At 38.7% G+C, this 26,168-nt stretch overlaps 1 protein-coding gene across 2 annotated transcripts in view; it reads right to left on the reverse strand.

Annotated features, from left to right (window-relative positions):
* Positions 1-1,442: 1,442 nt before the first annotated feature.
* INPP4B (inositol polyphosphate-4-phosphatase type II B) overlaps positions 1,443-26,168 on the reverse strand; it is a 501,415-nt gene continuing 476,689 nt past the window's right edge. Inside the window, exon 26 of one of the 2 annotated variants that reach the window (XM_008685432.2) lies at positions 1,443-7,151. In XM_008685432.2, the coding sequence (XP_008683654.1) occupies positions 7,019-7,151 (133 nt within the window). In that variant the 3' untranslated portion in view covers positions 1,443-7,018. Of the gene's footprint in view, positions 7,152-7,194; positions 8,581-26,168 lie in introns of those variants that run through there. The other variant, XM_040626334.1, reaches the window with a different exon arrangement.

Below are 26,168 nucleotides of genomic sequence, written 5' to 3' on the forward strand. Positions count from 1 at the left end.
TCTCCTCAGAAATAATAGTTAAAGACCTCGAAGGAGAGCATATCAAATGAGCAAATGAGCAAAGAAGAATACAGAGTCTAGAGTTTGGAAGGAACGGGTAAGGGAAGCCGAAGCAGTAATTGGGACTAAAGAATGTTTAGAACACAATGGCAGAGTTAGGAGGGCACACTCAAGGTCAGAAGAGGCGAATCATCATGAAGGAGGTGGTGGCTTATGGTCAATTGGTTTAAAAACTGAGAAGCCACCATACTAAGCGAAAAGCACATCATTATCGCTCTTGCGGTCACTAGGTTCTGCGACTGAGGGCTCTCATGACGAAGCCCTATGGATTAGGAAGTGGAAGGGAGCTCTTGACATTTGAGCACCACATTCCTGGCATTCTACCCAATATGCTTTCATGATCCTCTCCCTTTTCACTTAATATTTATCCAAAAAACCGGTTCTTAAGTCAGCCTTATTCATCAGGACCATTGAGAGAACAGAGAACTCGGTGTTTGTTGCCATAGGGACCTGCAGAATCATGCCACGTGGTTACTTTTGCTTAGAATGCGTGCTGGCTTGATATGTTCCAACTACATCCACCCGTCCTCCTGATTGTACCTTCTGGAGGCACCGAAATACGGCCCTGGAACACATTTTCTGAGTCCCTTGTTGTATTGTGACTTTGAGTGGGAATGCCACTTACCAACAGTCGAGGTACCTTTGCGTGGAGGTCGAAGGCAGCAGAGCACTCCTGCTTGGTTCAGGCTATCTCCTGGCTGGACGGCAGGCAGCAGTTTGCCCTAATTCATTATGCATTGTCCACCATGAGGCTCCCTACAGATTGTCCCTGCTCTGATGTAGAACGACATGTTAGTACAAACATATATTAATGACGATGACATTACAGAAGAGGAATGTATCTTGCTGCACGATCAGCAATGTTCTTGAAATGCTCCAGATGGCAAAACTCCATTCTTTCTTTACAGGCAAACAGGGGCCTCATTTGGTTAATTTTTTGGCAACAAGATATAATTACAGCTTTGGAATGTGTGTTCTAGTATCAGCTACTATAATGAGTTATGAATGATCAGATCCAACCAGTCTATAAGGAGAAGTTCGTTCAGGTGCTCAAGTGACTCTACCAGCATCTGGGCTACAAAGATCAGTGATTTGCCCCGTGTTGAAGCATTGACATCTGGTTCCTAAACTCTTCTTTAAATTGTGTTGACCTTGTTCCTACAGAATGGCAACCCTGAAAGGTGCATTCTGCTAGTGAACACGAGACTAAACTAGCATCAATGTAAAATTTGCTGTGTAATTGTGGCCTAGCAGAAAACTAGTCCATTCTCTTTGAACTATTATTTAGGTTACCCTTCTGTTACTTTAATTAACTTTTAGACATCGCTACACTGATGAAAATGAAAAAACAAATGTGTGATAGGGAGAAAAAGGCAGAAACATAAAAAATAAAAATCACATTTATTTAAACAAAAATATACACACAGTGTACAATGAATATGGTTTACATGGAACAACAAAATAAAATGATATTTCTTCAAACGCCAACATAACATGATCTAACCTATCTGTGCCCCATTTCCTAGGAATACACATTACTGGCTCGTCTAGAATATATACTTAACATAAAAAGAAAACAAATGCCAACATTTCGGATAAGTACCACAAGAATCTGAAAATTTGATGTTAGGTTAAACAAAATAATATTCACACAAGAAGTATATATGTACAAAGAACACACTTGTGCAGGGAAATGGGAGCGTCATTACACACCTGTGGAGGCTGCCTTTGAAAAGTCTGAAAGTCCTTTGACATGAAATCGTTTTTAAATATTGACAGTGATATAAAAGCATCACAGGGCCTATGGAGATGAGAAAGCAATCTTGTGGGTCAATATTGCCTGCTAGGCAACGAAACCGTACCGAGTGATCATTAAAGATGGACTGTTGGATTAGGGCCTTTTGTGACTGTAATTTCAATGATTTTAGGAAGCTTGTGGATATAATCATGCTATGAGTAGGAAAGTGCAACATCATTCTAAAGAACTCGATTTACTAAAAGATAAACAAGATCGGGTTTATCAGGAAACATCACTTGTGCTGGGTCTTCTCTCTCTTGATACTCACTCTCTCTGGGTACCATACTTCACGGTGAGCCTTGTTTTCCTTTTTTGATTTGTAATTCTAAATGTTCACATAATCTATGATATTCAAGCTGAAGACAAGCTCATTGCATGTACAATTTATTATTATTTTTGGCTGATATCACCTTATGATTTTTCCCCCGACCTCCTTGTTACTAGTAGCCAGATAGGCTTTTGTTTCTTTGACATCAGAAATGCTTTAGACTCTCTTACGTGCTTAGAGATACAATTCGAAGACTGATTAATGTGCACCATGACTTGGAAAGTAAAAATCCAAATTTCCATACCTTAACTTCATACCGAATTGGCCCACCGTATTTTATCTAAACATTGATTTTATTTTCCGGTTCTTAAAGACAGTTTTGCTATAGGTTGCATCTGTTTGGGTAGAAAGTTCTAGCTTAAAACTGCCAAAGAAACAAAGGATATAATACATTGGGACTTTATTTGCAAAGCAATAAAATATAAATATGGGGGGGAAAGCATAGCTTCTGCAGACTGCAGCTGAGCTAAAAGAACGTCAGTTCACGCTGCAATTGTCAATCAACCACACAACTCTCAGCATTCTCTTCAGTGGTGCGTCATTTGTAAAGCCTCCAGCTATTAAGGATGCTTTGTGTTCAACATGCTCGCTTCCCTCCGTAACTGCTGACCACAGTTTTTCTCAGGCCAATTTCTTAAATCTGTGATAAACGCGAATTTATTTCCTAAAGATTACAAAAGGTGCCCTGCATATTGAATTAGACAACTGATATGCCATCCTGCTTGGAAATCAAACATCTAAAACGTCTGTGGTGTTTCAGCATACTGCCAGAGTTTAATTTGCTTAATCTAACAGTGTGGGTTTCAACGGAACTATACTTACTAGAATCCGGACACAGTGTTATGTTGCTGTTTTTCCTTTTAGCAAATGCTAAAATTATAAACTTAAAAATTTGTACTGAAGCACATTTTCAGTGATACTCTAATTAGGCTAACATTTCTCTGAATTTAGCCCAGAGTGGTTATTGCTTACACTAAGGCTGCATTGCTGAGATTTCCCTTGCAGAACATCAAGAGAGATACATTTTTTAAATGCATCTGTATGATTATATAATTTAATTATGAATAACATATAAACATCAAATGTTACTTACAGTCTAATAGGTGTCTTTAAAAAGGGGAAAAAACAAAACAAAATTGTAGCCATCTGAAGATGTCTGATTGCACTTAATACCATATTAATAGTTTTATAATGCTTCCAATTATTTGTTATTTGCTGGAGAAAAAAGCAATGGTGGCATTCGGTTGTGTGCTGGTAAATGTTTAACAACTGGCTTTCCAGGAATTAAAAGTCCCAGTTTGCAGCATTCGGTAATTTCTGCATGTAAATACTCCCACTGTGGTCAATTTCAAGCTACCCACGTGATGTTCCTGGGTGTGGAGTCAGGAAGAGAGGCACAGGGGCACGTGATGATACAATGTTTCCACTGTGCAGGGACAATGGACATAAACAACCTCAGAAGCACAGGTAAAGAGTAAAATGAAGGAAAATAATTAGGAAGTGGTAAATTTTGATTATTATCTTTGTTTTTAATAAAATTTATTCAATTGCTTTTGATAATTTAATATTTCATGATGGTGTGTTTAGCAACTGGCTTACAAAACTCCTGAAAATTTAATGATCAGTTCTCATGAGTCTGCATGAGCCAGTTCTAGTGCACCACTGGTATCCTTTCTCCTTGGCCTGTGTCATACTTTACATAAAGAGGGGCTTGATTTGTTGGGAAGAAAAGCATTACTCCATACAGATCTGATCCTTTTCCACCCTGAGTCTTATTTTATGCAAAATACCATACGTAGCTGAGGGGAAAAAAAGGGAAGTATCTTCCATCGAGATGCTGGCTTTTAAGACTACACAGTTTTTCAGAAAGTAAGAGGGGATTTGTCTTACAAAGTAAGAACTGGAGGTTAGTCACATGGCATACTGCTCTAATTAGTTGGTTGGTCATTTTAGACAATTTGTCAGCAGGATCACATGGTGGCTCCGACTCACTGGATTACTGGACTGATCGAACACCAAAGGATTGTTTTGGCAGGATAGAGAAAAAATCTAAGACAATATTTACAAGGAAAAAAAACCAAAACCACCACCCGAGAAATTAAGAATGCATCCAAATGTGGGTCTGCTTCAATCAAATATTTGAAACTTTTATGTTCTGCTGTTTCGTGGAATATTTTCAGGCTCTGGGTCTTTTGCCACTGGATTAAACATAATCAAGATTTCACCTTCCCTTGTTTTTAAATATGTTTTCTGTAGAACTCTGCAAATACCTATACAGAATTGATATGTGCATTTGCTAACATTGGAGGGGAAACATATTTTAGCCAAAAAATTTTTTATCTTGTTTGGAAATGTCATTTTCTTGGTTCAGTTTCTGGTTCAATCTGATCTCTTGAAATAGGCCTGCTGGTGTATCTTTTAAATAAAAATAGAGAAAGAAAAGCATGACTTGGCTGTGTTTGTACAAAGGAGATTTAAAACTTTTAAACATTTGCTCTCTGATTTAGAAAATCATAATAACTTAAGAAAAAGTGAAGCGGATTTCCGGCAATACTTGGAATATCTCTCACGAAAGGAGCAGTATTGCTGTTGATATGAAACGTGAATTTTCTTGGTTAAATCCACTTTTAAAAGTATGCATAGATACAGGCTTTGTATAGGGAAAGGCAGATGACTCTGCTAATAATAAAAGAAATCTTCTATGCATTTGTATTATAGTAAGCTCTAGCCTTTGAGACTTCTCTGTCAGTACTTACTAAAAAGAGAAAAAAAATCTTTGAGATATCTTCTCCAAATAGAAGACCCTACTTGTTGGCTTTCTAGTTATAAACATTTTTTCCATATTTGAGTCAAGAGTTTTCATTTTTAAAAATACAAACAAAAATGACTGTTTCTGAGTATTTACAGGATGATACATTTTCATTTAAGGTCTCTTGGAACACAGACCACTCTTTGATATACTGAATAAGGCTTCGTTGTTACTCAAGGAAACCTCTGTCATCCCAACCTCTTTACCTTAAATCCAATGGGATCATGGAAATAACCACAAATCCTACCGTTTTCGATTAAAATTTAACAATTCAAAAATTATATTTAATCACTGAAATGGAGAAGGAAGCATAAGGGAGAACACCAAAAACCTTGGTCTGTAAATAGTTCTCTAGCACATAGCATCTTTTTATTAAAAAACCTGTCGATGGCCTCACATATAACGCCCACAAGTCACTAGCTAAAATAATGGATTGAAAATTCTAGTATTAAAAGCCCCAAACGGTTATCTAAAATTTGTAGTAATCTGAAAAACCCAACATGAACCTGGAGATGTGTTTGGAGCCCTTAGTTCAACAGATATCTTAGCCAAGAAGCTGTCACACTAGCTCTGGAAAGCCCCATAATACCATCCACTGAATGCGGTCACAGCCAGGAGATGTCTACGGAACAGCCCTCCAGCATTTCCAAGGGGAGATTTATGCTCTGGATAGCACACTCTTCCAACGAGTGAGGAAAAAGAATAAACTCTTCACATCTGGAGAAAACAGGTTTCATTCATTCAGACCATTATACTCCAAGGTTCAATTCTGGCAATAAATGACAATTTCTATTTAACTAACTCACATGTCCTCCCACAATTTTCATGTCTTTTTCGCACGGCAATTTGGAGAATAGACAAGCCACAGGCTAGGAAGGTAAGAAGAGATTGTAATCATGGTTCTAAAATGATCTAGCTGGATGATGGGGGGGGGGCATATCTTCCTTGTGCTTTAATTTGTCCATTTATAACGGCCTTAGACAAGATGATCTCTAAAGCACTTTCTAATTTGGAACTTTTGGAAAGCCTATGGTGTGATTTTACTGTGAGTACATTTCAAATTCAGGTTAACAAATAATTGCTTCAGTTTATCATTAGTTATGGTTGCATATGTCTTAAAATGTTTATTCTCCCGTAGTCATCTAAGCCAGACAATGCATACTTCCACCGTCTATATTCTGTCGCAAGATGACTACTGGAAAACATCACAAAGACAGTTTATTGATTCTTATGAACTTGGCTACATAAAGGTCAGGCTGATGGGGGTTTTCACGTTTGACATCATCAGGTTGCTGATCTTTCGTTTCCTCGCCGTTGCCGTTCCTCGCCGTGTTTTCTCCACTATACTATTCAACTTTCACTAGCCCCACTTCTGTAATGGGGTCATATGACCCGAGTCCGAGTTTTGAAAAGATACCACATTCTGGAAAAGTCTCCTCGCCGTGCAGCTCACACTGTCATCTACCTGTTCGGGAGGGCTAGTCTCATCTCGCCCAGAGGAACCCCGTCGTGACAAGCACACCTGCAACCCGCTTCTGCAGTCAAGATCATGCGTTGATGCTACCAAATTTCAATTCACTGAAAAAATATTTTTCCAAATCCCACAAATGGGCTCTAAGGTCACACGTGACAGTGGCTGTGAACTAACGTGTCTGGGTCTCCCTCCCCTTTCCCCTCTCCTGTCTTCCCTTTGGAGGTCAAGCGCCCCTCCATGATTCCCCTATGGCAACCCGCCCCTGGCTGAAGGACTCCATGAAGCAAATGTACCCATTCTGAGCTGATCTCAGCCTGTGAGCGCCAATGCGCTGAAGCTGAGAACTAGAATCACAATGTGACTTGAGATTTTTTTTAATGGATTGCATTCAGAGTCATAGGCTAATACCTAATTCAAATAATGCCAAGATTTGGGCAAACATCCCTGATCACCTCCCTCCACAAATTCGGGACGATAAAAAAGTGAAAAGGGTGGAGATTATCCGACTGAAGCGTGTTTGTGTTCCTGTTTATTTACGTGTTGGTAAAGTTAGGTGTCAGCTTTTCCATAAGTCCCCTCTGGAGGTCGGTAGTACTTGGGGAAAGCCATCAGCTGTAGCATGTTGAAAGCATACTTTCTGCATCTGACATTCTTCAGTACATTCTCTATGCGGCATCCTTCTCTGGTGAAAGGGGAAAAAGTACAACTTCATGAAACACAGAATAAATAAATATGCTTTATTTGTTCAATGCAGAGTTGCAGCAACAGTCCAAGTAAAAATAACAAAGATTCAACTCTACATTTTTTTTTCACAAATGATGATACATCTTACAAAATTAAATCCTAGGCCAGGCCCAATACCGTTATTGCCCTCGGAAAGAGATGATTCAAGTCTCTTTGCTCTTAACAGATATTTAAGGTTTAATAAACTCTTTAAATATACTTTGCTCCACAATACAGCTTCACTTTAGTTTCATAAATATATCTGCCTTTTTTTAAATAACTTTTCCACAAATTAACTTCTCAGTCTCTTTAAAACACATTAAAATCTACATGTACCCCTAAGGATGCAGGTTCTAGGAATAAGGCATTTAATTGATTAAGTCTGGCCCTATAGATTTTTAAAGGAAATCTTCATCTCTATTTTACTTCGTTATTTTAGCTGTGCAATGAAGAGAAGAATGGCTTTCCAAACAGCCTGGTCCAAGTCTCCGCTTTATAAAGGAAAGGGGCTTGTGCACAGACAGTACAAAAGTCACGGGTGCTGAAAATGGCATGTAAGACACAAACAAGACCTAGTTAAAAAGAATAGAAAAGTACTCCGAGAGCCAAATCAACCCAAACAATAGTTACAAACAGGTTAATTTAATTACAAAACATAAATAGCCATTCTCTTCATAAAATTACTTGACAGAAAAGGGTCAATTGAAGCCAAGAACTAACATAACTCACAGGTTAAAGAATCAAACAGAAGGTTCTATCAGCTGACAGCAACAATGATATTAGCACAGTGGAAATAAAGTCTGGAACCTCCCACGTCTCTAAGACTTGTCTCAGGGTTTCAGTGCATTGTGCCAATTCATTCTTAATCGTTTTTGATAAATTGAATGGGAAGAGAAACGGGAGGTACAGAACTTCAAGCTTTCAGGATTCTGTTCTTTGTCTTATTCCAAAGACAGTAATTTAAAAATTCTTTTGAGCTAGTTAACAGTGGGAAACACTTTTCCATGAACAAAAGAGCAAAATAATTCCCTTAATGCATAGTACTTCTTTTTTCAGATTTTAGGAAAAACAAACAAAACACTTACAATTCGAACATTTGGTGGTTGTTTTTTTTAAATTCTGTGAATCTGAAAATGTAGAAATATTACAGCATCGCCCCCCATAATTTAAAGTCCATTGTCATTTGTAGAAAAGAAAGGAATACAACATAAAATTATTGGTATTTGGCTAATAGTAATGCAAGACTTAAAATAAGCCACACAACTAGCAGGTGTGAGCTGACAAGCAGCAAGGCGACAGGATAGAAGTGTCGAGAAGTTGGCTTGTTATCAGTTAGACAGCCTGTTTCGGGATCATCGGATTCATTCAGTGCTCCCTGGGTTTGTCTGCTGTTAAACAGGGGGAGGGGGGAGTCAGGGGAGAAAAGAAAAGAGTACAGCATTCACACAGGAAAGAAACTCAACCTTAAATATCCTGCAATACAACACATTATGTTATATAATACAGCTGTTTCAGATGGAGTTTTTATGCTAACCAGCCCCGAATGTGTCCTGTGCATTTTTTCTTACTGGACTACATTGACAAATGCATTAAAAAAAAAAAAAAAACAAGATTCCTTTTGCTTTTTATGCAAGGAGGAAGAGAGAGACACTGAGGTGGTATTCACATGGGCTGGATGTGTATGTATCAGGAAGACTCGATCACATGAGCATAACAGCACCAATTGACAAGACTACATGAATAAAACTCAACTATGGATCAACCCGTAAAAAATAATGTGATGAATACATCTTGGGAAAATGAAATGAGAAACGCAGTGTGTAGTGAAGCAAACGGACATGTCTGGCACATTTAAACACACCATCTATTGTTACTATACCTACATAATGCATTTAACGTTATAAAAATGATTTGCGGAAATGGCCTGGTATTCAAAATGAATGAAACATCTGACATGTCATCCTTGCCAGCCATATGACTCGTTGAAAACCCGACTCAGCACCCTTCTGTTAGTTCAGTTCATAAACTATGTTTTCTGCTGCTCATCTTACTTAGATGATGCCAAATCTATCTCCAAGGGACTCCTGAACTTAAAAGAGATCCATGTTTGCAGAATGTCTGTTCAGAAAAGAAAAGGTTTTCTGTGTGAGTGAAAGATGGGCATTTGTAATTGGGCTTAAAAGCAGCTCCAAGTGCGGCAAGTCTGAAATATGCCACACTGATATAAGTTGAAAATAAAAATTCTGTGTTATATTTCATCAGTATTCAGAGTTTTCAGAATTTCTTTTTTTTTTTTTTTTAAAGATTTTATTTATTTATTTGACAGAGACAGCCAGCGAGAGAGGGAACACAGCAGGGGGAGTGGGAGAGGAAGAAGCAGGCTCCCAGCGGAGGAGCCCGATGTGGGACTCGATCCCGGAACGCCAGGACCACGCCCTGAGCCGAAGGCAGACGCTTTAACGACTGCGCTACCCAGGCGCCCCACAGAGTTTTCAGAATTTCTATCACACTCAGGTGTCCAGGGGTGGTTCGATCTTTACGAGCTCCTCCAGGTCTTGAAGCAGAAAACTGGTGATTTACTCAGTCTTAGGAAGACTGCAGTGTGAACAATCCCCTTAGCTTCCATAGCCCCCTTATAACGCTTTGCAGCCCCTGAAAATCTCCTACAAAGACATTTTTTTTTTAATTTTTATTTACTTATTTGAGAGACACAGAGAGAGAGAGAGAGATTGAGAGAATGAGTGGGAGCGAGAGGAGACTCCTTGCTGAGCAGGGAGCCTGACACAGGGCTCGATCCCAGGACCCTGGGACCATGACCTGAGCTGAAGGCAGATGCTTAACCGACTGAGCCACCCCGGTGCCCTAAAGACATTCTTGATGAGGTACTGGACCACATCACTGGCCACAATGGGCAGCAGTGGTCGTAATTACTTTGAACATCTATCTGACTTAGTTTAAAGCGTCAAATCAATCATGTTGTGTGCTGTGCTCTGACGCTTCCTTCTTCTTTGGTAAGACCTAAGGACTATGGAGCCCGTGACAATGTGAAATAGCAGCTTATCTGAATAAAACGAATGCTTTATTGAGCAAAAGGAGAGTGATTCTGGACTTGCATTATTCCTACTGTCAACTGTATGAGTGACCTGGTTACTTGTTCAACATTCTACGGCACATTAGGTAGGAAATATGCAGAAGGATTTAAAGGATTGATACTTTTGTGACTAAGAAAAGCTTCCTTGCCCAATATTATTTCTCTAGTGTCACCAACATTCCCTCCTGTCCAGTTTTAAGGTGAAAGTTATCTGTAGCAAATCTTAACTTCGTTGAAACCTCGTTGCCTCTCCAATGTTCCTTGTTAGGAGAGAAGTCTAGTCTCCTAAATCAACCCCACTTTCTCTCATCTTTCTATCAATCATGTTATAAATATTATATTCTGATTACAAATTTTGGCTAACTATTAACCACTATCTATCACTATAATAGTACAGAAATACTCTCTCCCACTGGGGTCACCTGCAGATAGGCTCTGGCTGAGGACTCTACTACTGGCCAAAAAATAAGCTGAAAGGATTTTATGACAGTCCTTAATCCAAATACAGGGGACTAATTTATACTAGATGGGGTTGTTGTTGTTTTTTAAATAACTGCCAGAGCACGTTTCACATTTTCCAGTCTATTTGCTGAATATGCCTTAGAAGTGAAAATTACTAAATTAAAAGGTTGTGGTGTTTTGTTTTGTTTTGTTTCTGGAAGGATAGTTTCATAATTGAATTACTTTATTGTTTACTGACTTCTTTCTCTGGAGATTAAAATAATACATTAAAAATGCCTCACACAGAATAATTCCATTATTCAGCTAGAATTGAAAGCCACATGGCCCAGGTGGCTGCCGCCAAGCTCTAGGCTCAAGGCCCCCAACTAAGTCGTAACGTGGGCACAGGTGCTCTGGGGGCTGTTTCCTTCTTTCCACTAAGAAAAGCACAACTGGTCATTTCCTCGTAACCACAAATGAATTTTTAAGCACTCTGCAAGCATAAACTGCAAAGGATGTGTTAAGTAATGATATTAGTAATTTCCTCACCAGCAGATGATGAAAAATAACTAATTAGTGGCCACCTTGCAAGGTGCCCTGACCATCCAGAGTCGCTCGTTTTAGCCGTCATTGGTAGATCACCATGGAAGCAAATCACAATGTTGCCTCCATTGAAAATGTGACACGATCAGTTATATAAGGGCAGTTACTGAAACTGCAGGATAGAAATTATTTTTTTTTCTTTACAGACCTGTCAAAGCAATCACTTAAAAACAAGTCAAAAGAAATGTCTCACGTTTAGATACATCATTGCTACATGAGGAGACATTTCCTTAAATAAAACCCAATGTGCATGACTTGATGACATTTGCGTATTTCTCCCTCTTTTCTGTGGGTGACTACGGCTGTATGGTAGATCCCAAGTCCCCCTGCAGGTATCCTCTCCACCACCCAGACCGCTAAAAACAAAAGTGAGATTCTTCCTATCTTCCCCTGCTGGGTAATCATACCGGAAGAGTTTTGCTACTTGCTATTTTAGTCCTTTAACCATTAGAGCTCTTCCAGTGCCCCCAAAGGAAAATTCCCAATTAAAACTAAATTTAAAAATATTTCCTTCTGACCAGAAAGCTGATTTCCTCCCATGCTAAAATGAGACCATTTCACATTGAATTACATCCAAGTTTAGGGTTGTGGGTGCCCCATCTTGAAATTATGAGCTAAGATTTTAGAGCCAATATTTTAGAGATTTCTTTGACTCCACAATCATCCAGTAAATCAATCTTAATAGAACACCATGTTTCAAGCCCTAGATTGCTGGATTGTCTCAGATTTTAAACTGGCTGATCTGTGTGAAAATGAATATAACGTAGGTCTCGTATCAATAAGAACTTTGAGATTCGTACAGAAATCACAAAATCATAGATTCTCAGATGTAAAAGTGACTTTAAAAAAATCTTCAAGTGGAACTGCACATTTTATAGATGAGAAACTAAATCTGAAGGCTGTGCTGACGCTTTACAACAGCAATTGCAAGGAAAGGATCCTGAGAATGTAGTTAGCCTGCTTCACAGTTTGCTTATGTGGCACTCTGATAAAATAATGGGGAGGAAGGCTTCTTGTTTTCCGTTTAGATCAATGCCCATGAAATTTAAAACTCAAAATACTCTTAAATGTCAAATTATCTATCAAAGCTTTCCAAAAATTTAATTTATAATTAGAACACTGAAAGTATATTTCCAGGACTTTTAATAAACTGTACAACTATTTAAATACAGGGACAACTTTAATAAGACAATGTCAAAGGTGGGGTAATTTCCAGTGACCTAGAAGCAAGATTAGCCTTTGTGGCCACATTTAAGATGGTTTTTTTCATTCCAACTGGATTTCAGAATCTAATTCAAAATATATCATGTAGATTCTAGGAAAAGCCCCTAAATGAAGAAGTTACTCAGAAGATGTAAGACTTTTTCACTGCTTTGAATATCTGGGTCATAGAGTGTTTCTAATCATTGCGGACAAGTTTGGTATAAAAGAGAGTAGTATTAGGCAAAACACACCCCCAAAGGAAGCGGAGTCCTCCCCATAGGACACTGCACACATTTCCAGGCGGGCCATGTTTTGGGGGGAGGGGGACTGCTATGAACTAGAGGATACCAGAGCCTCATAACCAGGACGTGACAGCGAGCTTGGGAGCCCGACATATCAGAGAAGACGAAGACAGAAGACGTTGAGAATCAGAAGCACTTCACTGGCTTAGAGAAGAGGAAAAATCAAGAGGTTGATTTCAGAGTCAAAGTTTCTCTAGTGGAAAGTCTGGGCTACCTTGGGAAGCAAAAAGAGTGTGTCGGAAGTAAAGAAAAAGATCTCCCATGCATCATGTCCTACCCTGTGAAAATAGCTCTGTAGGTGTTGCCTTGTTCGTTTCTTACAAACAGCCACACTGGTCGGCGTTATTATCTCCAAGGGCCCAAAAGGGTCACAAAACTCGTTCAAGTGGCAGATAGGGGATTTTTATCCCTGTCTGGCTAGTGAAAAAACCATATTCCTCCCACTTAATGACCGGGCTCCTTCAAGCACAGGGTTTCTTGCTCTCTCTGAAGCTGGCAAGTGTGATTTCTTGCTAGTTGTTACATTAGATTAAGTGACTTCTAAAATTACTTTCATCTCTACCTTTCTGTGATTCTTTGATTCTATTCAAACACAACTGTAGTCCTCCAGAGATGCATATTTTTTTTCTACTAATAGAAGAGGTGACAGTTCAGTCAGAACTAGTTGAGGCAGGGAGCAGAAATCAAAGAATGCCAAGCATGTTGATGCTGTTTGGTCTCTAAAGGTGTTCTTACTCATTCTTACCTATTTTCAGAATTTAAAAAAAAAAAAAGAAAAAGAAATGTGACTTATTCGAACTTTTTGATTTAACTTCTCCCGGGTATTACTTTTTGTACTCTCCTTCCGTTTCATTCTCTTAGTTTTATAAAGTACCCAGAAAATGGGACTATCCTCTTGTCAGAAGAAGCAAGGCTCCAAGTAGTGACACCATCAGATAGTATCTGAACATTGCTTTGAGGAGACAGAAAGTACATATGCTCAGAAAAACAAGTCAAGAAAAGATAGGAAAGTGGCTTGGTATCAAGTTTAAATGTTTTATATTAATTTTCAGGGGCTTAGAACTCATGACCCTGAGATCAAAATCTGAGCTGAAATCAAAAGTTGGGTGCTTAACCGACTGAGCCACCCAGTCCTTAATCCAAATATATATGGTGTATGTGTGTGTGTGTGTGTGTGTGTGTGTGTATATATATATATATATATATATGGTGTGTGTGTGTGTATGTGTGTGTGTGTATAAATTTAAAGAAAAAAGAAAGGAGGAAGAGAGACATAATGAGTTGAAAGTATAATTGCTTCCATCACATAATTATCAGAGAACTGATTCCAGTTTTGATCTCAGAATTTTAGAAAGAAGAATATTTGGATGAGGTCCAGAAAGAAATATCATAAATGATTAAAGGACTGAAGAAAAAAGCTTATGAGGAGGTGTTTAAGGTTAATTTTATTTGGTTAAGAGAAGACTAATATGCAATGTGATCACTGTATTTAAATGTATGTAAGACAGTAGTAAAATAGTTTTTGAGGTATTATTTTGTGTTCCCTTATATTTTAGGCTGTAGAATAAAGCATGTGTCCCAGGGCTTTCAGCAGTGCTGAAAGCGAGAGCTACCCGAACTAAATACATCCACCCTTTGTTAATCTCATGGCAGAGAAAATGTGACGTGGCCAATGAGGGGGGAAAAGGATCTCTGAGGGTGGGGAGAGAAAAGAGAGGGAGAGGGAGAAGGAAAGGGAAGGGAGAGAGAGACACATAAAGAGAGAGAGCATTAACTGGGAAGAAGACAGAAGGACAAAGTTTGGTGTGGGGGTGTTGGGGGCGGGGTGAAGCCTTGTGCATTGTTCTGCATGGGTGCCTGGGGACAAAGGACCACCAGAGGGGGAGGGAGGCTGGATGCAGCCAGGGTAGCTGGCCCTCAGTCCTCAGTCACTGGTCTTGCCAAAGATTCCCTTGTCTTGAGTTTGGCTTGGATGCAACGAAATAAAGGGGCATGAAGTTACCGCAATGAATAGGAAATGGGCACATCAGTGGCTAATGACTGATTCAGACAAGACTTCTAGAGGTTTCAGTGCAAGATAAGACCTGTGGCAAGAGGAAAGCTCAAAATAATAGAGACTGACTTTCCATCAGCCTGGCTGGACAGGAACCGAAATGGAGAATGACTCTTGTTTAAAGAAATTTCTTTAAAAGAAACAAAACAAAAACGCATTACATCTTATGTACCTTAGTGGGCAGATAAATAAGGAAATTCTACAAAAAAATAAGTCCATAGATGTAGACATATACCCATAACTCATTTTCTATTTCCCATGCAACGTAACCAGCTTCTCTTCATACGGGAGTGCCAACGAGATGACTTCGTCTAAATGTTTCAAAGTAACAGAAGAAAGGAAACCAGTCCTTAAAAAACATTCTGTAATGTGCTTTTTGCTTTGGTACTTAAAAATATAAACACCCACTGTCTCACTGCTCTAGTTTGACACTCTCCTGGAGTTCAGGATAATTTTTATCCCCAAGTTAAGATAATTCAAGATAATTTTCATCCCCATATTAAGAACATTAACATGCCCAAAATAAGACTTCTGATTCCATTCTTGATAAGCACTAGACAGGGAATCATGAGGTCAATCCCCTGCCAGCCAGCTTCCCTGGTGCAGCTGGGGGCCAGACTCCAGGGTGGCCCTTTAGCTCTCAAATAAAAATCGAAGTCCACATATACCAATAGGTTATAGCCTATGTTATTCTGAAAGTAGCCTGGACAATGTAGCCGATATCAGTGGCAATGGATAAATACTAGGACTTGCGTAAAAGAAAAGCAAATCAGTTCAGCTCTCTCTTACCTATTTGGTTAAATTTCTAATTTATTAATTTAAAAGGGAATGTTAACATCTATCCAATAAGATGATGGTGAGATGACGCAAAGGCATTTACACATTCTTCATAGTAAATAAGTAAATTCAAAATCCCGTCTTTCCACCCTTGCTAAATTTCAGTCTTTGTGCAGACAGTGAGTACCTCGAGCAGACGTGTTGCAGCTTAGTTCCAGCTCTTTCTCTTCTCCTTCTCACCAATGTTGAGGTGCCCCAGGATTTAGGACAGTGTGCTTTACTTTCCTACACTACACATAGGTTTCCTATGGGATTTCAGCCAGTCCCTCGACTATAACATCATGTTGTGCTGACGATTCTGAAATCTCTCTCTCTTCTGAATTACAGACACATAGAGTGCATCTCCACTGGGATGCCTCACAGACATTTTAAGGTAATAAAGGGTGATGCCACATTGGCAAAAGGATTGCTTTGAACTGAAGGCATTTAAAAAACAGCATGTGCGAGAGGGGTGCTCTGACCTCTTCTCTTCTTTCCGAGAACAGAAATAAAACTCCCATGTGAAAGGTGCCCTTCACTTGGGGCAAGGAGAAGCAAACATTCTTATTGCCAGGATGGGGAGTCAATGCTCAATTCTCTCTATAGAGAGAATTCTGTGCAACAGGCCGAAGTGAAATCACTTACCTGCCTTTAACTCCCCACCCCCACCCAAATATATTAGTTTCTTTTCCACAGTCTCCTCTCTTTGTTCAGCCTAGTATAAAAACATTTAGGTTTTGACACTTCTTCGGGTCTTCATTTTTTGGTAAGGATTTCCACGTACATGCAAAATCTATATGCTTTTCTCCTGTTTGACTTAGGGCAATTTAATTCTCGGGCCAGCCGGAGACTCTAAGAAAGTAGAGGAAAAGTTTTGCCTCTGATGGTTTCAAGGCTAAATCTTGAGTCCACCTCTTCCGCCACCATTCCAGACCAGCTCCTCTCTTCCTTCCCAGCACGGGGAAGGATGCTCACTATGCTTAGACATTCACATTAAGCATCTCAGATCTCCCAGATTCTTCTACAGTCTGTAAAACGCCCCCATCCATCCATCAACCGGTGAGACCCATTCACACCATCTTCACTGCAGAGCCTGACCGATCCACCATGACCTTGCCCTTGTACTAACAGAAGCAGTTTTCCTGCCTTCACTGCTCTGACCCCGCTATGAAGTTTCACTAAATCCTGGTGCATCCATTTAGGCAAAGCAAAACCAATGCACTCTTCTAGTTGCTTTCCCAAAACATTTCCTGGGGAAGTGTTATGGAATGAAAATCCAGCTGCATCCCAGCTGCCCACAGCTTGTCAAAATAGCAGTGCCACTTAACCAGCTGCAGAGGGGTGGAAGTACTTCCCACGGCTCAGCCCTAAGACTGAAGCTCCTGAATCTCGAGGACGAAGTTCAGCTACATCCTTTTGCTCCACACTCTGCTCGGTTTCCCAGGTTTGGATACCCTCCCACCACCACCAGTGCCATGGTATCACGGTCAGCTGAAGAAATGCTGTCAACCTTTCTCAGAGCTGGCATCCTGCTTTTGGTCTTCCTTGCTGCCTTTGAAATGGACCAAGTTTAGTATGAACCAGCTCAACATCAGACACCACCATTCCTAGTGTCCTGCATTCCCGAACATTCACTTTAGCCCACTCTTTGAACAGGACCCTCCAAAAGAATCCGTTAAGTTTTTGCCCCCGGCACTGTTAGAGTCCTCGTCATCTTCTCTAGAAGGACAGGTTCTCTCTCTTTTCCCACCTTCCAGTCCTTTCCCCATCTTTATTTCCCGACTTTCCCTTTAGTCTCATGATCCCATACAAACAGTGTAACAGTATAATGCTACAATTTATGTTACCAACTCTTAGAAGTGAAGGCTTGTGAAAATCCTACGAAGGAGAGTAAGATACATTTGAGAATCTTAGAATTTAGTTTTTGGATACAAGTACATGGCTAAAACCAATAATCCTTACATAACTTTGAAAAAGGCAGAATATAAATTATGAAATACACCAAGGAAGAATAACCTCAAGGTGTAACTAAAAATAGTTTACATATATTATCATTAGTCTCTGCTACAGAGATCCAAAAGTCAGGGACAATGTCTTAGAGAAACAGACTTTTGTGATGGACAGTGAAGGCTGAATGGAATTTCATGGCTAGAAATTAGGTGAGGTTAGGTGAATGTAAATAACAAGAAAAGGCATGAAAATGAGAATGCCAGGTGCAAGGGAATGACTCACAGTCTGCTTTGGTTATAATAATGGGGCAGCAAGGAAATCAATAAAGGCAGGGAAACTGAATTTAAAAGAAGATTAATTTCTTTTTCGTTGCTTACTTATTTTAGGCATTTGCTAAAATAAACAACTAAATTGCAATAAGAAATTCAGCTACAGTGTTTTTAAAAAAGATGGGGTTATTTCACAAATGTTTGTGATTGACAGCAAAAACTTAGACCTTATTCTCTAGAAGGTGGGTGGGCTCCCGAGCAGCAGAGTGGTGAGATTAGCTATGTGTTGTAGCACAGGCAGCAGTAGAAGGATGGCTTGAGCCAGGACTGCAGCAGAGATGGGATAAACTAGAGACAAGGAGGAGCCCAGCTGGGAGGCCATTAGAATAGTCAAGGGGAGAAACGATGACTGCTTGGACTTGGGAATGAAGAGGAAAGGTGAGGAGTACAGATTCTAAAATAGAAATAATTTGAAAAACAGAGTATATGTTAAGAGTTTAGCTAAGGAAAGATCAAGGAGAGGAAGAGTTAAAAAATTAAGGTTTTAGGGGAAAATGCATTCTACTTAAATATGCTATATTTGATGCAAGACTTTGTTAAATACGTATCATGAAAGACAGATCTAGACAGTATCTAGATTCTATAGTTCTATACTCTAAGTTTGGAAGTTTCCTGCAAAACATGGGCTAATTTGATAAAGTCACCCATGTGGAGAATATATGATGAGTAGAGATAAGAACTGAGAACAAAACTCTGGGGAATGACTGCATTTGAAAGGCCCATGAGAAAAGAGGCAGAGTTGCCAGTGACATAGAAAACAGTCGCAGATTCAAAGGGGAAAAAAAGGTGTAATCAATGAGTCAAATGCTCCAGCAGGAGCAAGGAGGCTGCAAAGTAAACACAGGTCACTGGATTCAATGATTATGTGGCTTGTAGTCTTTGACTTTCAGTAGAATTTTCAGAGCAGAAATTAGTTTACAAACAACGAATGAATGAGTAGTGAAGCATGGAAGGCAGCATTCTATTCTATTGCAAATACTATGTCCAGAGCCTTGACAGTGAAAGGAAGAAGGGAGTCAGCACAGAGTCTCAAAGAGTCAATATGGTTAATGAAACTGCTTTGGGATTTGTGAAGCAGGTATGCTTGGAGGCACACAGGAAAAAAGAAATAGGGAAGATTCAAGAATACGGGATAGTTGGCTATCTTTTTAAGAAAAAAAATAGATATTTACGGGTTGTGGACTAGCCACAAAATAGGAGCTTTCATTGTTTATCAAAAAGTCCCCCAAAAAAGTCCTTACTAAGTTGGGGTCCACTAGCCTCAAAGCATTCCCTGATTCATCTGAATGTGGAACTGAAGATACAGTTGTCCACGTGCCAGAGGAGGGGAATGTGGGGGAAGTAACCAAATTAGAAGCTCTGTCTCTTTCCATTTTGTGAAACAATCAGAATTTTTTGCAATATATTCTCAGTGATTAAGCAAGCAAATAAAGCGAAGATGAAATTTCTAATCACTGAACAATCAATGTCATAATAAATTGGAACACCTATGCTACTGATCATGTGTTTGGAGTAGCATCTTTGCATGTACTTTTGAAGCTCGATGTCATTTGGTCACAAGGGTTTACACTTTACATTCACATACAAATTTCAAAACAGCATATATTTCTTCTCAACGGACTCTTTCTTCATAAGGTCATGTGGAGGGAAGCCTCTCAATGACTGTGTAAATATAAATACTACCAATTTGAAGCATTTTATCCATACAAATGACTATCGGTATGACTATGCTAGAATGCATTATTCTCCTTCTTTTTTAAAATCTAATACTGTTAATGACCTTTAGTTATCTGGAGTATGACTCCTGATTCTGGTCATTGGGAAAGCCTTCTAAATGGCTTCCTAGAACTTCACAATTTATTCAGGGTTGACAAATGATCTTAAAAGGCGAGCCTGGGTGGCTCAGTTGGTTGAGTGTCCAACTCTTGATTTCGACTCAGGTCATGGTCTCGGGGCGGTGAGGTCGAGCTCAGTGTCCATCTCCATGTTCAGCGTGGATTCTGCTTGAGATTCTCTATCTCCCTCCCTCACTGCCCCCACCTCATGTTCTAAATAAATAAATAAATAAATAAAATCTAAAAAAAAAAAAAAGTTTTGTACTGACCAGAGGATTACTTCCTCCTGTTTTTCTGTTTAATGCTGAGTATTTTTCCTTTTTAAAAATGATATTGTCTCAATATAATAAGGTTTTAGGGGAAATTTGACTTGGATCTTGATTAATTTCCCTTTTTGATCTCTACCCCTCAGCCCCTCTAAGGATATAGAACACAACTCCATGAAAATAACATTTTCCAAGATATCTGTGATGAAATAAATTGAGGGAATGCTGGGTTAAAAACTCAAAAACATTCGTTCGTTTGTTTGTTTGTTTATTTATTTATTTATTTATTTATTTATTTATTTATTTATTTATTTATTAAATACTCTTTTAAGTACTGACTTTGTGCCTTGAATAGCATGGACTGACTACAGCCTAAGAGGTTTAGAAAAGAGGAGGGGGCAATGATGTAGGAAAAGTTGATTGATCCTGAAATGACAGAGGCCCCTAAACTTCAGGCTAAAAATTTTTTGGCATCACTCTCCATGCAGTGGGAAGTGACATGATCAGTGCTGAACCTCGGGAAGTAGACCGGAAGGCAAGGGACTGGAGAAAAAAGAACAATTAAGAGACTCCGGCAGTGGTCTGGGTGAAGAGTTATAAGGGTCTGGAGTCAAGCAGAAGAAATACAAATGAATGAGAGACCATATCTGAAAGACAGGGGGTGGGGTGAATCGACATCCTGGGGAAGCTGCCTTATATGAATTATAGACAGAGGTAGCAATTATAAATCATAAGACCCAGGAGAGAGTATTTTATCTTGGACACATTTTTTCCCCTTCTCTGTCCCCTTTTGTAACTATACCGACACAGATAATCAGGCTGAGTCTAAGGACTCATCAGTTCTGACACTTGCAACAATTTTCTACAAAATTCTTGAAACGGCTGTGTGGTTTGCCAACTAGAAGGTTATCTGGGAGAGTACAAAATATCACTCAGAGTCAACTGTGGTAATTGCTTACAGTTAACTTTTTTGATTAAAATAAAAAATGTGTCAGTAGTTTCATTGTAGTGGAATCAAGAGAATTCCTGGGACACAACGGCCTTTTTTTCTATCCATTTGGTTCATGCTTTGTTGCACTCCAGTCAGAAATCACATTCTGTATCGACTCTCTTCTGTTCAACTGAGTAAGACACAAAGACACAAACCTTAGAAAAAGGCTATTTTCCCCCTATTTCTGTCTCATTTAGGGTCCCTCTAATTTGCTTAAAGCTTTTCCTCAGCTCAGATTGTTGGAGCCTAAAGGGACCTTAGAGATCACCTGGTCCAAGCCCTTCATTTTTCAGATGAGAAAGCTGAGGTCTCCAGAGGAAGACAAAGATCTCATTAGTAGTCCATGGGGTGTAGAGCTGGGATAGCACACAGAACAATTAGATTGATGATATTCTTCAGCTCTCATACAATGCAACAGAACTTCCTCTCGGGGCCCATCCCTAACAGAGAGGAAAGAGCCATTTTCTTACTCTTCAGATTTTATACATTGTGAGGACATGGTGTCCAGCACATTCCTATGTGGAAATATTCTCGGGGTTGAGAAGAAGTGGAGCCGAATACCATGCATATGATTCATCCTATTCTCTCTGTTCCTCAGCAATCCCTGTGGAATTTTAGTTCCGTTTTCTAGACAATTATGGTGTGGAATTAGCCTTTCTCGATCTATCACTATCATTGTTATTGCTCCAACTTACAAACTGCTGAGAATTCCAGGAAAAAAAGAAAAGTAATGAATGGGTTCATATAACATTGATTCATAAAATCATCAGCTAAGCTCATAGAACGTTAGTGATAAAAGTTACCATTTATCAAATACTAATTATTTTACCAAATGCCATCACCTCACCCGAATGATCTTCAACCTTCATACTACTACTGTGAGGGAAGTACAAAGATCCATTTTGCAAAAGGGAAAACTCAGAAATATCCAAGCTTACATCAGCAATAGGAGGTAGAGATAGAATTTGAATATCATTCCTTTGGACTCCTAAGTCCGTGCTCTTAATAATTGTTATCCTTTCTTTTCTACATTCTGCATTGGGCAAGAAACTACGGAGATCAGAGTATCTGCATATGTGGCATTACAATCTACACAGGACACCTCAAAATACTCAGAATAATTAGAGAAAGAGATGTAGCATTTGCAGTAAATGAAATAAAGTTTTCGAATCTAAAGAGTTTTCAGTGTGATCTTAGGCTTAGGGTGACCACACTTCCCAGCGTGCCCAGAATAGCTCTGGTTTATGCCTATTGTCCCAGAAGGACTTAGGTGGAGGGAGGGTGGGTTAAAAAGTGCAGTATTAAAAATAAAGAAAAAGAAAACAGAAGCAAGGATACGTGGTTCTTGGTACGTTTGTGTGCTGTTACGTGTTTGTTGAATAAGCATGTAGCAGTGTGTATTTACATGAGAGAAGCAGGGGAGGATGGGTGGGAGAAACAGGGAATGATCTCATAAGGAGCTGAAATGACACAACAAGATGATACGATTCTACATAATATACTTGGGTTTTAGAAAGATCAGTTTAAAAATACTTTGTGGGGCGGCGGCGGGGGCAGGGGCGCCTGGTGGCTTAGTTCAGTTAAGCATCTGACCCTTGATCTCAGCTCAGGTCTTGATCTCAGGGTTGTGAGTTCAAGCCCTGTGTTGGGCTCCATGCTGGGTAGTGTGCAGCTTACTTAAAAAAAAAAAAAGAAAAAAAAAAGATACTCTGCAGTGTAGACTGGAAGTAGAAAGACTGGAAGCAGAAAAGCCAGTGAAGAAGATATTGAAATAATTAAGGTGTGAGGCAAATAAGACAGGATCAGCACGACAGAGAGAACTTGTCAAAGCCAAAAGACACGTTGGGGGGAAGAAATGGCAGAGCTCCAGTCAACAGACAAGTAATTAAGACTTGCTTAATTGTTTATGACTACGTGGGCCCTAACTATTAGACGCTATCATCGTGGATAGTGAGAGAACAACAGAAATTACCTTAATGCACTCATGAAGCTTTGGAGCTAAGTGACAGCAAACTGAAGTAATGGGACATGTTACCAAAAAGGTTTTACAATAGTTGAAAAAAAAGTCATGGCAGGAGTGTATCATACAGCGCAGAAAAGCACAGGCAACCTAAAAACTGTTGTCATATGCAATTTAACTTCAGGTAAATAGTATCACATCATAATAAATGAACTGTGTTAACTCAGTTTTGCTGGTCTTGTTTTATGTGATTTGTCCATTTGTTTTGATTTATAGTTGTATCAGAGCTGAAGGCATAGGGGGTTTCTACCTGGTCTTGTGTTTGGGCATATAGAAGTAAAATTATACGAAAAACAGTTTATGTCAGAAAGGAAGGTATGCAATAATTATTTCTTCTTAAGGAGGTCAATGCAGGATTCAGGTTTGAGAGACACTGTCTAACATAAATAAGACTGTTATTTACATCACTGGCTTTGAGGAGGTAGTTATCCATGACACACAGCCAAACAGCTTAAGTGGTCTGCTGGATCGGGAGTCAAAAGGAAGGGACAGGAGGAAAATAGGGGACTTAATAGCAACAGCAACAGCTGAGACCACATCAAGAGGTATATATTGTGTATAACAACTTTTGAAGGAAAAACATAAGATGAAGAAACACAAGCAAGAAAACCCAACCATGAACTATGATTGATACTCAAGACTTGGTATGACAGCTGCACTTGGCTAAATTAGGAGTTTTGTGTTCTGTGGTAGATAATCCACATATTTTTTCCAGAAAGGAATATATCAATAGGCAAGAATTAATTTTATGACCAAAATTAGAAATGATAATTGGCGAGATTCATTAAAAGACAAAGTGCCAAGAAATCTGGAAGACAATCTAGATGCCAGACCTCATTACTCCAAACCACAGTCAATCAGCAAAGGTCCATAGGTCACAGCCACGTGACGTGCCATTGATTTAAAGAGCTGATTTTACGAGTTTTCGTCAGGTGGTGGTGTTGAGCTCTTAAACCACATGGCCGAAATATTTAGTTTTTCTAAATAAAAGTCAGTAGTTCCTTGAAAACTAGCTTCCAAGAAATTGTGTAGGGGAGTACGAAGAATTGATTTTGTGTAAATAAAGTTAATCTAGTAGTGACCTAAGATTCCTACATGCAAGTATGAAGCCAAAATTTATCAGGACACCTATCCTTTTGTTTTAGAGGACTGTATCTTAATGGATTCCATTCTAGTAAATGAGGGATTAGATGTTACTCTATTTTAAAATACTTCCCATTGAGAATGATTAATAAAAAGTAAATGGTTGATTAAAAACCAAATTACAGATTAGCCTATACATTCCTACAATTGTATAAAGTATCGGTTTTTAAAAAATTCTCAGCAGATGCTGTCAAACATAGTATACAGTAATTCTGTATCTAGATATAGCACGGTGTTTATATACTGGAGAGTAGGACGATCCGAGATTTGAATCTGGTTTTGCCTCTTGCTACCTATGTCACCTGGACAAGCTATATAATTTGGCTAAACTTTCATTTTGTCTTCTTTCCAATGGGGATGATAATAGTATTGTTACAGATAGGTCGACATGAAAGTTGACACACATATAAACAGACATGCACATGAATAGTATATTTAGCATGCCTAGCATATATAAAGTACTCAGTATTAATGGCAGCTATTATTACTGGTGTCATATATTTTGAAATACATTGAATAAATGACAAAGAAATAATCTACAAGATCTCTCTATTAATGGTTAATGAAAAACATACAATGTAACACAGAATTATTTTTATAAAAGTTATAGTCCACAGTAACGATTTCAAAGAGTAATTAAACCATTATTTCTAATAATATTTTGTTCTTATGATTTATATATACTAACAATGCATACAAATCCAAATTGGATGGACTGCTGAACAGTAAGATACTTTTTTTTTTAAAAAAGATTTTATTTATTTATTTGACACAGAGAGAGAGACAGCCAGTGAGAGAGGGAACACAAGCAGCGGGAGTGGGAGAGGAAGAAGCAGGGTTATCTCGGAGGAGCCTGATGTGGGGCTTGATCCCAGGACTCTGGGATCACGCCCTGAGCCCAAGGCAGATGCTTAACGACTGAGCCACCCAGGTGCCCCAAACAGTAAGATACTTTTTAACCAAATGATGCTTTACCTGTAGAATATTGCTTTCTTACTTTTGTTATTACACATTTAATGATGCTTGTTTCTCTTATGTTTCATTCCATGCCTGATATAATCATACATAGCACAAAAGAACTGTCACTCAATCTTACAATTCATCTTAATCTACCTGAAATAATCATTTAATTCTGATGTTTTGTTATAATACTTTCCATCAAAAAACATTAATATATAGATTTTTGTTCAAATATTTGTACCTTGACTAATTATAAATATTCAATCTCTTATAATGATAATGATAATGATAATTAGAGAGGTTTGGTGCAAACTAAACTATTAAAATGCATAATAATTTCTAAGGGGAAATGAAGTTGCTCTTTTATTATTAAACTAGTTTATTTATTCCCTAGGAATTACTTATTTAAAATTTATTTCTTCAGAAATTGCTACCTGATTACTTAAGTATAACCCATGTTCTTCTATGTTAATAAACATAAACTGGAGCAAATGCATATAGGTATAAATCAAAACAAGAAACATAGGTTTCTTTGCCTTCCCTCTACTCTTCCATAAATAGGCACATATTTATAAACTAATATTAATTCCCTGAAAAATTCTACAGTCAGGAATACATTGAGTACTTTCATTAAATATTCTTTTTGAATAGAACGCCTTTATTTTATCTACTGGATAAAATTTGCTGCTTAAATTGCCTAGTTTGCTAAGACAGACTTTCCCATGTTGTGTTCCAAAAGTATAGATGAATGTGCAGTGTTAACAAAAGTCAATTTTGTTTCTGATGGAATTTTCACAAGACTTCCACATATAAAAGGGTGAGGGGCTTTTGGGAGCTGAAAACATGCTATTTCTTGGATGTAAGCAGTTGTTTCTCAGGTATTCACTTCATGATTATTCACTGAAATGTACACTTAGGTTTTATTCATTGTTTATTACTGATAATATTAATTTTTTTTGGTTGATAATATTAA

This window comes from Ursus maritimus, unplaced genomic scaffold (assembly GCF_017311325.1).
Source record: "Ursus maritimus isolate PB19 unplaced genomic scaffold, ASM1731132v1 scaffold_11, whole genome shotgun sequence".
NCBI lineage: Eukaryota > Metazoa > Chordata > Mammalia > Carnivora > Ursidae > Ursus > Ursus maritimus.